At 50.4% G+C, this 13,405-nt stretch overlaps 1 protein-coding gene across 7 annotated transcripts in view; it reads right to left on the reverse strand.

Annotated features, from left to right (window-relative positions):
• The window catches only part of CCDC85A (coiled-coil domain containing 85A), a 156,760-nt gene that overhangs the window by 109,131 nt on the left and 34,224 nt on the right, over positions 1 to 13,405 (reverse strand). For 2 of the 7 annotated variants that reach the window (XM_082217727.1, XM_082217728.1), the window contains exon 3: positions 12,722 to 12,801. The exons of the other annotated variants lie outside the window; for them this stretch is intronic. In XM_082217727.1, the coding sequence (XP_082073853.1) occupies positions 12,764 to 12,801 (38 nt within the window). In that variant the 3' untranslated portion in view covers positions 12,722 to 12,763. The remainder of the gene's footprint in view (positions 1 to 12,721; positions 12,802 to 13,405) is intronic. 7 annotated transcript variants of the gene reach the window in all.

A 13,405-nucleotide genomic window follows, 5' to 3' on the forward strand; every position in this document is an offset into this window, starting at 1 on the left:
GGGCTTGTTCCAGCTGCTTCCTCTGGATGAGAAAGGAGCTGTTTAGATTGCAGCTTTGGTTATGGAATTTGTAACGGTGTCAGGGGGGCAGCCTTCTGGCCCTCTGCTGATGCCCAGCGGACCTTTAAATGCGATTAGTCTGATGACCAATATACATACTAAGGGATTTCCGCTCGGTTCCTTTTGCCAGATGTGCACGTATTTAGAAAGCCTTAAACACAAGTGGAAATGCAACAAAGGCAGAGATGGCAGAAACATTATCTTTTGTTCAGAAAGCTTTTGGAGCTTCCCAAACGATTTGCATGCATACGCGCAGAATGTATTTTGCACATCTTCGTCGGCTCTCGGTGCATTACAAAAGACCGTCTTGAAAAGGAATTAGAGGAGGTTTGTTTATCTCGCATTGTCTCATCCTGTCCAGCCTCTTAAGGAGGTTGAGCAATGCATCAAAATTATGGAATATCACAAATACAGATGGAGTGAATGCCTTCCCAGCATCTTCCAGGAAAGTCACGGAGCCAGGAAGCCAAGCTTGTTACTAGGCCAAAGCCACTTCCGAACTGAAGAGGAGGTGAGGTTGCGGGCTTCATGCCCCTCTCCATGCTCGTGGGGGCTGACGCACAGCCCTCGCGATAGCAAGGGAATCCTTGGACAAGTCATTCCCCCAGCCAGCCAATCGGCTGGCACGGGGGGCGTGGCCTGCCCTATTTAGGGCTGGCGCGGCCGAGGACCGCCCTCTTTCCTCGCCGCACTCCAGCTGAACTGTTTGCCTCTTATCCCAGAATTACCATTCTGTGTTCGTCACCTTTGGAGAGGCGGGTTTGGAGGGATTGTCGCTGCCCAATCGCAATAAATAGAGCCAATCGCATTAAATAGAGCCAGAAAGATCCTGGAACGTGCTGTGGTGCGTAGAGTCGTGGCACTGGGGGTTCGGGTCCTAGAGCACCCTGATATCCAGTTTGCCAAGGAGGCCCTCTACAGAGATGACGGCGTGCATCTGTCAGACGCTGGAAATGATATTTGGCTGAATGACATTACGTCATGGATTAGGGATTGGTTACAGGTTTGAGGGTACTGGCGGCGAGCTTGGCTCGATTGGCGGTTAGGCATTGGTAGGGGTATTGTTATGCAGATGGAAAGGGTGGGGGGAGGAAGCGCCATCACCTTCCCCCCAAAATCGAAGGGTAGTCCGGTAAAGGATTCCGGATGTGCATCAGCAGGACTCCCCCTACTGGTGGTTAACCCTTGCCGGTCTTCAACCAAGTGGGCTGAAGCCGGTTAGCTGATAGGACCAATGCCTAAGCCAATACCACTCAATTCCTGTAATCAATAAAGTTGTGGCCTAATTTGACCCATTCACCTCAAATTCTGGTGTCTCGTGTCTATATTTCCGTGGGGGGAGGCGGGAACTCGCCACGCAAGGACCAATTTACGAATTACACACCTAAACCACCCTTTCCCTACCCGCCAGATGTTTTGGACTTCCAACTCCCCTCACCCCCAGCCAGCAAGGGCGGGGGGGGAGTGTAGCTCAGCAGCTGGTGAAGAGCATTAAGCTGTGGAAGGCTGGCGTAAAACAGTGCGGTGTGTGAATGTAACAGAAAGGTATTTGAAAATACAATTCAGGATCGGCTGGGGCTTCCAGCATAGCGATGTTGGGATACTGCCAGGGAGACAAAGTCCATCATGGCCCCAAGCCGTCTGCCGGACGATCCATCGATCTCCCGTAGGCACGCAGTATCAGCAATTAGAGATATGAGTTTCCTGAAATATCTTGCCACATTCCAGAGCTCACGCACACTCTATCAGCAGATAATGCACAGCAAAGGTCGCACTCAGGAAAGCATTATTTACAAGTTTTATTCAGCGTTGATCAGAACAAAGAAAGACATGACTGCTTGCGTCAGTGTCTCCGACACAGAGAGAGAAACGAAAGCAATAGAAAACATAAACATCCTGTGAACAGGAAATACGCAGACTCTGTGACTCACAGCCTGCTCCCTTTTAAGGTGGAATGGAAATATCCTAACAAGCGAGGACTCTGCAAAGTCTTATTGGTTGCTGTGTAACATGCGGAACAGCCTTTCCAGAAGCAGCAAATGCCACTGGCTACCTTTTCCCAGCGTCCTCTGCTTTTGCATTTGTGCTTCCACCGCTGAAGCTCATCACAGCACAAAATAGCGAAAAGCCAAGCAGGTGAAGCCATCCGAAACCTGCCTTTCATTGAGCAGCCTGAGAAGCGTACTGACATTCTAGCACAGCTCTTGTTGCAAGCATGCGATTAGAAGACACGACTGCAAGCTCTCAGGATCAAGTGCTTGTGATATATACTCGGAGCTGAGTGTTGATTTCATGCTCTTTATTTCAGCTCATGGTAAACAGTGAGCGAGTACTTTCCAGCAAAACCTCTGGCTATATATACATTATTTACACAATGGGTCCCATGTGATTGACTGATTCAACTCCCCTCCTGGAGCCCGATTGGCCTGCAGGAACTGGCCAATCAGGTTGTTGATTCAGTTCCTCCTGGTGCCTGATTGGGCTGCTCCTGCAGACCAATCAGGTTGCGGCCTTCTGGGATCCTACCTGCCTATTGTTCTAGGATTCAAGCTTAGTACATAGCAGCTTGGTTGCAATGAAATTCACCTAGACAGCTGCAGACCCTCAATATGTGTTGTTACTATCATCATCATCAACATCATCATCATCATCATCATCATCATAATTTGTATACCACCCTATACCTGCAGGTCTCAGGGTGGTCGAAACATAAAATTGCAATATAAAATATATTCAGGATCCATGTTACTTCAGGCATTAGAAATGCACCCACAGCAATGTACAGTGGTACCTCGGGTTACAGACGCTTCAGGTTACATACGCTTCAGGTTACAGACTCCGCTAACCCAGAAATAGTACCTCGGGTTAAGAACTTTGCTTCAGGATGAGAACAGAAATCGTGTGGTGGTGGCGCGGCGGCAGCAGGAGGCCCCATTAGCTAAAGTAGTGCTTCAGGTTAAGAACAGTTTTAGGTTAAGAACAGACCTCCGGAACGAATTAAGTACTTAACCTGAGGTACCACTGTAGTTGACAGTACAGGGAGGCAGGTAATAGCTTTTTCACAGAAGCAGGCTTCACCCAGCTTTTGTCTATGCAGAGTTCATAACTTTTATTATTATGAATTAATCATCTTTCACGTCAAGTCTCAAGGCAATTTACAAGCACACAACTACAACAAAAAGGGTTTGAAAAGCAACACAAATAAAAATCCAGGTCAGAAACCTAGAAATTAAATTTTTAAAAATCACCCAACTATGTAAAAAACCCTCATTGGAACAAAAAAGCATCTTAATAGGGATGCTGTTCCACAAACCAAGGACAGCCCCACTGAAAGCCATCTTGTGAACTGCTGTGGGAGCAGGCTTCTGATATTATAGGGACTTTAAGAGGGAACTCCACCCCACCCCCAGTAACCTGGTCTGAAGCTACAGAAGGTAAGCAGATTGGCACTCAGTGCAGATCCCACAGACAAGATGTTGTAACGCATAGTTTAGAAGTCCTGGGCCCTAAGGAAGTCAGACTATCCTCCACCAGGGCCAGGGCCTTTTCAGTGATGGCTCCGCCCTGGTGGAATGCTCTGTCCATGAGTCTAGGGCCCTTCAGGATTTAACTTCCTTCCGTCGGGCCTGTAAGGCAGAGCTATTCCGCCTGGCCTTTAATTTGAATTCAGCCTGATCTTTTATTTCCCTTCTCTTCCCTCCCCCTCCCCTTTTATGAAGATCATCTGCTCTGAGACCCCACAGCTAATTCTCCCCTGGCCTCCTCGCTGGCCCAAGTAGAACCAAGTCAGCCAGCTAGCCCTGGGGATTATCTAATTGATTTTTGAATTTTATTGTTATTTGTGTTTTTATACTGTATTTTTTGCTGCTTTTATCATTATAATAATAATAATAATAATAATAATTTATTATTTATACCCCGCCCATCTGGCTGGGCCTCCCCAGCCACTCTGGGCGGCTTCCATAAAAACCAAAAATACAATAAAATATCACACGTTAAAAACTTCCCTGAACAGGGCTGCCTTAAGATGTCTCCTGAATGTCAGGTAGTTGTTTATCGCCTTGACATCTGCTGGAAGGGTGTTCCACAGGGTGGGCGCCACTACCGAGAAGGCCCTCTGCCTGGTTCCCTGTAGCTTTGCTTCTCGCAGTGAGGGAACCGCCAGAAGGCCCTCGGCGCTGGACCTCAGCGTCCGGGCAGACTGATGGGGGTGGAGACGCTCCTTCAGGTATACTGGACCGAGGCCGTTTAGGGCTTTAAAGGTCAGCACCAACACTTTGAATTGTGCTCGGAAACGTACTGGGAGCCAATGCAGGTCTTTCAAGACCGGTGTTATATGGTCTCGGCGGCCGCTCCCAGTCACCAGTCTAGCTGCCGCATTCTGGATTAGTTGTAGTTTCCGAGTCACCTTCAAAGGTAGCCCCACGTAGAGTGCATTGCAGTAGTCCAAGCGGGAGATAACCAGAGCATGCACCACTCTGGCGAGACAGTCCGCAGGCAGATAGGGTCTCAGCCTACGTACCAGATGGAGCTGGTAAACAGCTGCCCTGGACACAGATTTGACCTGTGCCTCCATGGACAGCTGTGAGTCCAAAATGACTCCCAGGCTGCGCACCTGGTCCTTCAGGGGCACAGTTACCCCATTCAGGACCAGGGAATCCTCCACACCTGCCCGCCTCCTGTCCCCCAAAAACAGTACTTCTGTCTTGTCAGGATTCAACCTCAATCTGTTAGCCGCCATCCATCCTCCAACCGCCTCCAGACACTCACACAGGACCTTCACCGCCTTCACTGGTTCTGATTTAAAAGAGAGGTAGAGCTGGGTATCATCCGCATACTGATGAACACCCAGCCCAAACCTCCTGATGATCTCTCCCAGCGGCCGCATGTAGATGTTGAAAAGCATGGGGGAGAGGACAGAACCCTGAGGCACCCCACAAGTGAGAGCCCAGGGGTCTGAACACTCATCCCCCACCACCACTTTCTGAACACGGCCTAGGAGGAAGGAGCGGAACCACTGTATAACAGTGCCCCCAGCTCCCAGCCCCCCAAGACGGTCCAGAAGGATGCTATGGTCGATGGTATCGAACGCCGCTGAGAGATCCAGCAGAACTAGGAAACAGCTCTCACCTTTGTCCCTAGCCCGCCGGAGATCATCAACCAGTGCGACCAAGGCAGTTTCAGTCCCATGATGAGGCCTGAATCCCGACTGGAAGGGATCCAAATGGTCCGCTTCTTCCAGGCGTGCCTGGAGTTGTTCGGCAACCGCTCGCTCAATCACCTTGCCCAAGAATGGAAGATTTGAGACTGGGCGATAATTGGCCATCGTGGCCGCATCTAAAGATGGTTTTTTAAGAAGCGGTTTAATAACCGCCTCTTTCAGCGGGTCTGGGAAGGCTCCCTCACGGAGGGAAGCATTCACCACCCCACGAAGCCCATCGCCCAGTCCTTCCCGGCTAGCTTTTATAAGCCAGGATGGGCAAGGATCCAGGAGACAGGTGGTTGGTTTCACTCGTCCAAGCAGCCTGTCCACATCCTCGGAGGTAACAGATTGGAATTGATCCCACTCAACTTGACTAGACAGAACTCTTGCACTCTCCCGCCCCGGCCCTGCTCCCACGGTGGAGTCTACTTCTTCCCGAATCTGAGCGATTTTATCTGCAAAGAACTTTGCGAAATCATTGCAGGAGAACATGTGGCCCGTACTGGGCCCCGATGTTGCAGGTGGTTCCGCTAAATTGTGAACCACCTGAAAAAGTCTCCTGCTGCTGTTTTCTGCAGATGCAATAGAGGCGGTGAAGAAATTCTTCTTCGCCGTCGCTATCGCCACTTGGTAGGCTCGACGTTGAGCTCTAACCTGTGTCCGGTCAGATTCGGAATGAGTTATCCGCCACCGGCGCTCTAGCCGTCTCAACGATTGTTTCATTGCCCTCAGATCCGTGGAAAACCACGGGGCTGTCCGGGCTCCATGCAATCGGAGAGGGCGCTTCGGAGCCAAACAGTCAATAGCCCTGGTTAACTCCACATTCCAGCGGGCCACCAGGGAATCAGCTGAAAGGCCATCAACATGGGATAAAGCATCCCCTACCACTCTCTGGAAACCATTTGGATCCATTAAGTGGCGGGGGCGGACCATCCGAATTGGTCCCACCTCCCTGCAGAGGGGATGGGTCGCAGAGAAGTCCAGTTGCACCAGGAAGTGATCTGACCATGGCACTTCTTTCGTTTCGCTTTTACTTAGTGTCAGATCACCAACATCCATAGAGGTAAACACCAGGTCCAAGGCATGTCCACGGCTATGGGTTGGGCCAGACTTATTCAGGGACAGCCCCATGGAGGCCATGCTTTCCACGAAGTCCCGAGCGGCCCCTTGTAAGGTCGTGTCGGCATGGATGTTAAAATCCCCCAGGACGACCAAGCTAGGTGTCTCCAGGAGAACATCCGCCACGACCTGAAGCAGCTCGGGCAGGGAATCCTTGGCGCAGCGGGGAGGTCGGTACACCAAAAGGAATCCTGTACTGCCCCTATTGCCCAACTTCCAGAACATGCACTCAGAAAACTGGGTCTTCCCAATAGGACGCCTGGTGCAAACTAATGACTTCCTAAAAATCACTGCAACCCCCCCTCCCCGCCCACATGACCTGGGTTGCTGTGCGTAAGAGAAACCTGGTGGACAAGCAGCGGCAAGGACAGGCCCATCTGCTTCATCCAGCCAAGTCTCTGTTACACATGCCAGGTCAAATCCTCCATCCATGATCAAGTCATGGATGGCAGTGGTCTTCTGAATCATTGACCTGGCATTGCACAGCAGCACCTTCAGGCTATGTGGGTATCCCTTGCTGATTCTAGTATCCGTCCGGACAGGACCAGACCCGGAGGCAGGGATAGTCCTCAGACAACGACTAAACCTGCCTCCTCTGTAATGACATGGTCTGGTCTTAGCGTAACTCCTCCTCCTACCCGTGATCACTGAGATCGGTTGTCCCAGTGCATCCCCCCCTGTGGAACATGCCCCAGCCATTTTGTGGGCTGGGGCCCACTCCCCGGCAGCCCTGACCCCTCCCCCTAAAAACAAAATAACACCTTAAACAAACAAACAAAACCAATAAAACAATACAAACAAAAAATGTAAAAATTACAAAAACATCAAAATAAAAAATAATAATTCCCCAAGCCCAACCAAACATCCATCCCACCCCCACCCCCCACATACAAAAAATCCAAAGAAAATTTTTAAAAACATTTTAAAAACACTCTGTGCCTCTCCGGCAGTAACAACTGTCCTAGTGAGGCCTGTCAGGCCCCGCCCTGGGCCAGGTGGTAAGTGGCAGGGAGGAGCAGGGCCCTCCGGCACTCACTCAGGGGAGTCCTCCTGGGCAGCAGGCCGCAAGCAGCACACAGTCCTTATGAGGCCCCAGGCCCCGCCCCAGGCCAGATGGTAAGTGGCAAGAGCAGGGCCCTCCAGCACTCACTCAGGGGAGTCCTCCTGGGCAGCAGGCCGCAAGCAGCACACAGTCCTTATGAGGCCCCAGGCCCCGCCCCAGGCCAGATGGTAAGTGGCAAGAGCAGGGCCCTCCAGCACTCACTCAGGGGAGTCCTCCTGGGCAGCAGGCAGCAAGCAGCACACAGTCCTTATGAGGCCCCAGGCCCCGCCCCAGGCCAGATGGTAAGTGGCAAGAGCAGGGCCCTCCAGCACTCACTCAGGGGAGTCCTCCTGGGCAGCAGGCCGCAAGCAGCACACAGTCCTTATGAGGCCCCAGGCCCCGCCCCAGGCCAGATGGTAAGTGGCAAGAGCAGGGCCCTCCAGCACTCACTCAGGGGAGTCCTCCTGGGCAGCAGGCCGCAAGCAGCACACAGTCCTTATGAGGCCCCAGGCCCCGCCCCAGGCCAGATGGTAAGTGGCAAGAGCAGGGCCCTCCAGCACTCACTCAGGGGAGTCCTCCTGGGCAGCAGGCAGCAAGCAGCACACAGTCCTTATGAGGCCCCAGGCCCCGCCCCAAGCCAGATGGTAGGTGGCAAGAGCAGGGCCCTCCAGCACTCACTCAGGGGAGTCCTCCTGGGCAGCAGGCCGCAAGCAGCACACAGTCCTTATGAGGCCCCAGGCCCCGCCCCAAGCCAGATGGTAAGTGGCAAGAGCAGGGCCCCCAAGCACTCACTCAGGGAGTCTTCCTGGGCAGCAGGCCGCAAGCAGCACACAGTCCTTATGAGGCTTCAGGCCCCGCCCCAAGCCAGATGGTAAGTGGCAAGAGCAGGGCCCTCAAGCACTCACTCAGGGAGTCTTCCTGGGCAGCAGGCCGCAAGCAGCACGCAGTCCTTGTGAGGCCCCAGGCCCCGCCCCAAGCCAGATGGTAAGTGGCAAGAGCAGGGCCCTCAAGCACTCACTCAGGGAGTCTTCCTGGGCAGCAGGCCGCAAGCAGCACGCAGTCCTTATGAGGCCCCAGGCCCCGCCCCAAGCCAGATGGTAAGTGGCAAGAGCAGGGCCCCCAAGCACTCACTCAGGGAGTCTTCCTGGGCAGCAGGCCGCAAGCAGCACACAGTCCTTATGAGGCCCCAGGCCCCGCCCCAAGCCAGATGGTAAGTGGCAAGAGCAGGGCCCTCAAGCACTCACTCAGGGAGTCTTCCTGGGCAGCAGGCCGCAAGCAGCACGCAGTCCTTGTGAGGCCCCAGGCCCCGCCCCAAGCCAGATGGTAAGTGGCAAGAGCAGGGCCCCCAAGCACTCACTCAGGGAGTCTTCCTGGGCAGCAGGCCGCAAGCAGCACACAGTCCTTATGAGGCTTCAGGCCCCGCCCCAAGCCAGATGGTAAGTGGCAAGAGCAGGGCCCTCCAGCACTCACTCAGGGGAGTCCTCCTGGGCAGCAGGCAGCAAGCAGCACACAGTCCTTATGAGGCCCCAGGCCCCGCCCCAAGCCAGATGGTAGGTGGCAAGAGCAGGGCCCTCCAGCACTCACTCAGGGGAGTCCTCCTGGGCAGCAGGCCGCAAGCAGCACACAGTCCTTATGAGGCCCCAGGCCCCGCCCCAGGCCAGATGGTAAGTGGCAAGAGCAGGGCCCTCCAGCACTCACTCAGGGGAGTCCTCCTGGACACATTAAAACACATTAAGTGTTTTAAAGTGTTTTAAATTTGTTGTTAGCCGCCCTGAGCCTGGTTTTTGAACCGGGAAGGGCAGGGTATAAATAAAAATTTATTATTATTATTATTATTATTATTATTATTATTGGTATTAGTTTGCCCACGCAAGCAGTCTAGCCGCCATGTTCTCTGTTTCACAGCACCCCAAAAGCCTGCCAAGCGAATTTAACCAGCGGAAACGGCTGGGAAAGAAGAAACTGGTGCATACGCCGTGCAGAATGGCACAACTTCCGAAGCTATTGTGCCTCTCCAGAAACAGCGGAGGCACAGCTGTTTCAGGGAGTTCTGAACAAAAGGCCGGCATTCCCCAGGCGACATTGGAGAGACACCAGAAATCACACACACACATCCCGAAGAACAAAGCGTCCTGCAAATCCCTGCCTCCAATTTTCCCAAACTTTGCAGGAAACGCCTCGGTGCAGGTTGTTTTTGTCTAATTAAAGAAATAGCGGGCAGCCTCTATTGTCCTAGCCCATATTGAGGAGCTGATGCGCGAAGGAGGAGGACGTTTCAGAATATTCCTTTTAATTTACGAAAAGGGGCAGAGCAAAAGCAAGAAAGAGCCTTTTCGATGGCACTGGCTGCTCCTCAGAAGGCGAAACCTGCTCCTCAGGGAGACTTGTCAGGCGCTGCATCCTTTGTCAAAGCCCTTTTATATTCGCCCAGGCGTTTTAATCTATTTTTAGATTTGAGGAGGATGCTGTGCTTTTGTTACGCTGCTCAGGAACTCCTCAGTGCAATCTTATGCATCTCTCCTCCCGGAGGCCACAGGCATTTACGCTGTAGGGATGAGGAACCGTGGCTATCGCTGGACTCCCATCTTCATCATCTCCCAGCCGGCATGACCAATGGACAGAGAAGATGTGAAGTGGGAGCCAAGCAATGTCTGGAAGAAAACAGGTTCCCTGTCACTGGTGTATAAGATTGCAGATTTACACCTGCTCCACTGAGGGCTGCCCATTTGAATTGCTCACAGTGGCCCAGAGTGATGCCACGCTGCCATCGTGATAATTTAGAAGGCTGGCTCACGGTCTCATCTGCCCAGTGCAGAAATCCTTGATGGTGATCCCTGCCAGGGCACTGAAGTTCTCCCAAGCCCACCGGTGGTGTAGCATAGGTTGCTAGTGCCCGGGGCCATGCGGATGGAGGAAAACAGATAGAGTGTGGATGCACATTCAGCATCCGTATCCACAGAAAAGAAGAGTTGTTCCGTTGTCTGCAAAGGTCACTTCCTGGTTCATATGGAGAAGTCGTTTTCAACAGAGCCCAGCAATGGAAGCATGCAGCTGTATTAAGGAAGCACTGGTTGTTGAAATTTTGCGCCCCTAACAATTTTGCACCCAGGACAACCACCTCTTTTTTATACATATAAATAATTTTTATCGAATTTTCGATTTTACATCTCAAATTAAACATTTTACATAGTTTTATATCTCCAGTGACTTCCATCCTTCTCCCTCCATGGTTCATTTATCATTCCTGCATTTTTTTTTTTTTACTTTAACCATTTTAATCAGTTCTCCACTCTTACATCACTCAAATATGAATTACTCTGTTTTGATCTTAATACTGCCAGAGTTTTCAGCTGCATACGGTTATTTTTCATATACTCAATAAATATTTTCCACCCTGCTTTGAATACATGTTCTTCTTGCTCTCTTATTCTATGTGTTAAACCTGCTAGTTCTGCATATTCTAACATCTTAAGTTGCCAATCCTCCTTGCCTGGGACCTCTGTCACTTTCCAGTTTTGTGCTAACAAAACTCAAGCCGCCAATGTTGCATACATAAATAAATTTTCTGGACACCTGGGAATTTCTGTTTGAACTATTCCCAACAGGAAGGACTCCAGTCTTTTTGGAAAGGTTATTCTAAACTTTTTTTTTCAACTCATTATAGATCATCTCCCTTTTTCTTTTTTCTTTTTTAACCTTTTTACATGTCCACCACATATTACTGTGTTTCTTTTACTGTTGTTAGCCGCTCTGAGCCCGGCTTCGGCTGGGGAGGGCGGGATATACATAAAATTTTATTATTTATTATTATTATATGAAAAAATGTTCCCTCCATTCGTTTACATTTTCAGCACATATCTGATTCTGTTCTATATATCTTAGCCAACAAACTCTGAGTTAAGTACCATCTGTGAATCATTTTCATAGAATTCTCTTTCAACGTGTAACACGCAGCAAATTTCAAATCATTTTTCCAAAATTTCTCCCAGAGGTTTAAGTCTATGTTGTGTCCTCTATCTATTGCCCAGTGTGTCACCGGAGCTTTGACTAGCTTGTCTTTTGTTTCTAGTAAAAAAATATACATTTTAGACCATTGTTTATCCGTATTCTGTATTAATTTTCTTTCAAATAGTGAGGTTTCGTCCAAGAAGTAAAGACTGAGGAGAGAATAATTGGGTGCACTCTTCCCACCTTGGATCAAATCTATGCTTCCAGGTGCCATAAGAAAGCTGCAGAGATAGCGCAAGGATAGTGTGCACCCCGGAAATGATCTCTTTCAGCTTCTGCCTTCTGGAAGAAGGTACAGGGTTATTAAGACTAGGATTAGCCGCCTGAGAAACAGTTTCTATCCAAATGCGATTTTGGTTTTAAACGCAGTGTAAGGTAGTCTCTATGGGAGTATACTGTATTTAATTTTGGGGTATCAGAGTTTTTAGGGGGCTAAACAGGATGGGATAGCAGGCTTGTTGGTTTTGAATGTCTGATGTACATTTTTTCAATTTTGTTGTTCTGTAAGGGACAACGACAATAAAGATTATCGTATCATATCGTAAGAACCCATTTTTTAAATCTAATTTTAGCCTATCGTGTAACTGGTGGTATTGTAACCAATCCGTAACTTGGCTCCTTATATCTTCCATTGGTTTTAGTCTGGGTTTATTCCCTGTAAAGTCCAACAGATCCCAGTATGGGACAACAACCTCTGTGCCCGCCCCCACAAGCTATGGCACTGCCCTCTGCTCCCCATAAGCTTCCTGGGGGCAGGCGGTTGAATCCTGGTCCAACTCACCATCACACTACTGACGCCAAAACATGAGTTGATCGATCCACTGGGCAGAGATGTCCAATCTGCAGCGCTGATAATCTTGTCATGCCACAGGGATCCAGAATGGGAGGCAGGGATACAGCCAGAACTCATAAATTAGAAGCGCCAACAATCCTAAAACAGCTTGTCACAATGGTTCCAAAATAGCAACAAGTTTCAAAATACAGCTATCTATCTTTTCCCGGAGCCTCCAGCCCTCTGAGCGGGCCTGAAACAAGATTTATTTTGCCAGATAGTTTGTTTCTAAAATGGAAGGCATGTCTCTTGGCAGCAGAGAAAAAGAGGGCAGCCACCCAAAGCGGAGAGTCTGCCAGGTTTCATCCAACAATCTCCACTGTGTCCACTGTGTTTGCTTCTGTTACAAGCAACGGGGGGTGGGGGGTGGAGGCTGCCAACATTTCCCGCAGCAGGGCTCTCGTCTCCTCTCGCCAAAGTCCCACCACAGAGAGTAAAAGATGCTAAGAACCTGTACCTGGTGAGAGGCACCGATTCCGTTCACCTTCCTCCGTTTAAGTTAAGACTGCGGAGCCTTTGGTCTTGGTGGCAGGCGATCTGGTTAGGAACAAAAAACCACATTGGAATGCTATACTTGAAAATGCTATGCTTTGATGTTGCATCTGACTTTACAAGGATGCGTACAATATACAGTGGTACCTTGGGTTAAGTACTTAATTCATTCCGGAGGTACGTACTTAACCTGAAACTGTTTTCTCGCAGTGAGGGAACAGCCAGAAGGACCTCAGAGCCGGAGCTCAGTGTCCGGGCTTAACGATGGGGGTGGAGACGCTCCTTCAGATATACTGGACCGAGGCTATTTAGGGCTTTAAAGGTCAGCACCAACACTTTGAATTGTGCTCGGAAACATACTGGGAGCCAATTTAGGTCTTTCAGGACCGGGGTTATATGGTCTCGGCAGCCACTCCCAGTCACCAGTCTAGCTGCCGCATTCTGGATTAATTGCAGTTTCTGAGTCACCTTCAAAGGTAGCCCCACGTAGAGTGCATTGCAGTAGTCCAAGCGGGAGATAACCAGAGCATGCACCACTCTGGCGAGACAGTCTGCAGGCAGGTAGGGTCTCAGCCTACGTACCAGATGGAGCTGGTAACTAGCTGGTAAATTCAGATGAAGTGAGCGGCAATTTCAGAGAGCAAGAGGG

The sequence above is a fragment of the Podarcis vaucheri genome (assembly GCF_965113315.1).
Source record: "Podarcis vaucheri genome assembly, chromosome: 3".
In the NCBI taxonomy this organism is placed as follows: Eukaryota; Metazoa; Chordata; class Lepidosauria; order Squamata; family Lacertidae; genus Podarcis; species Podarcis vaucheri.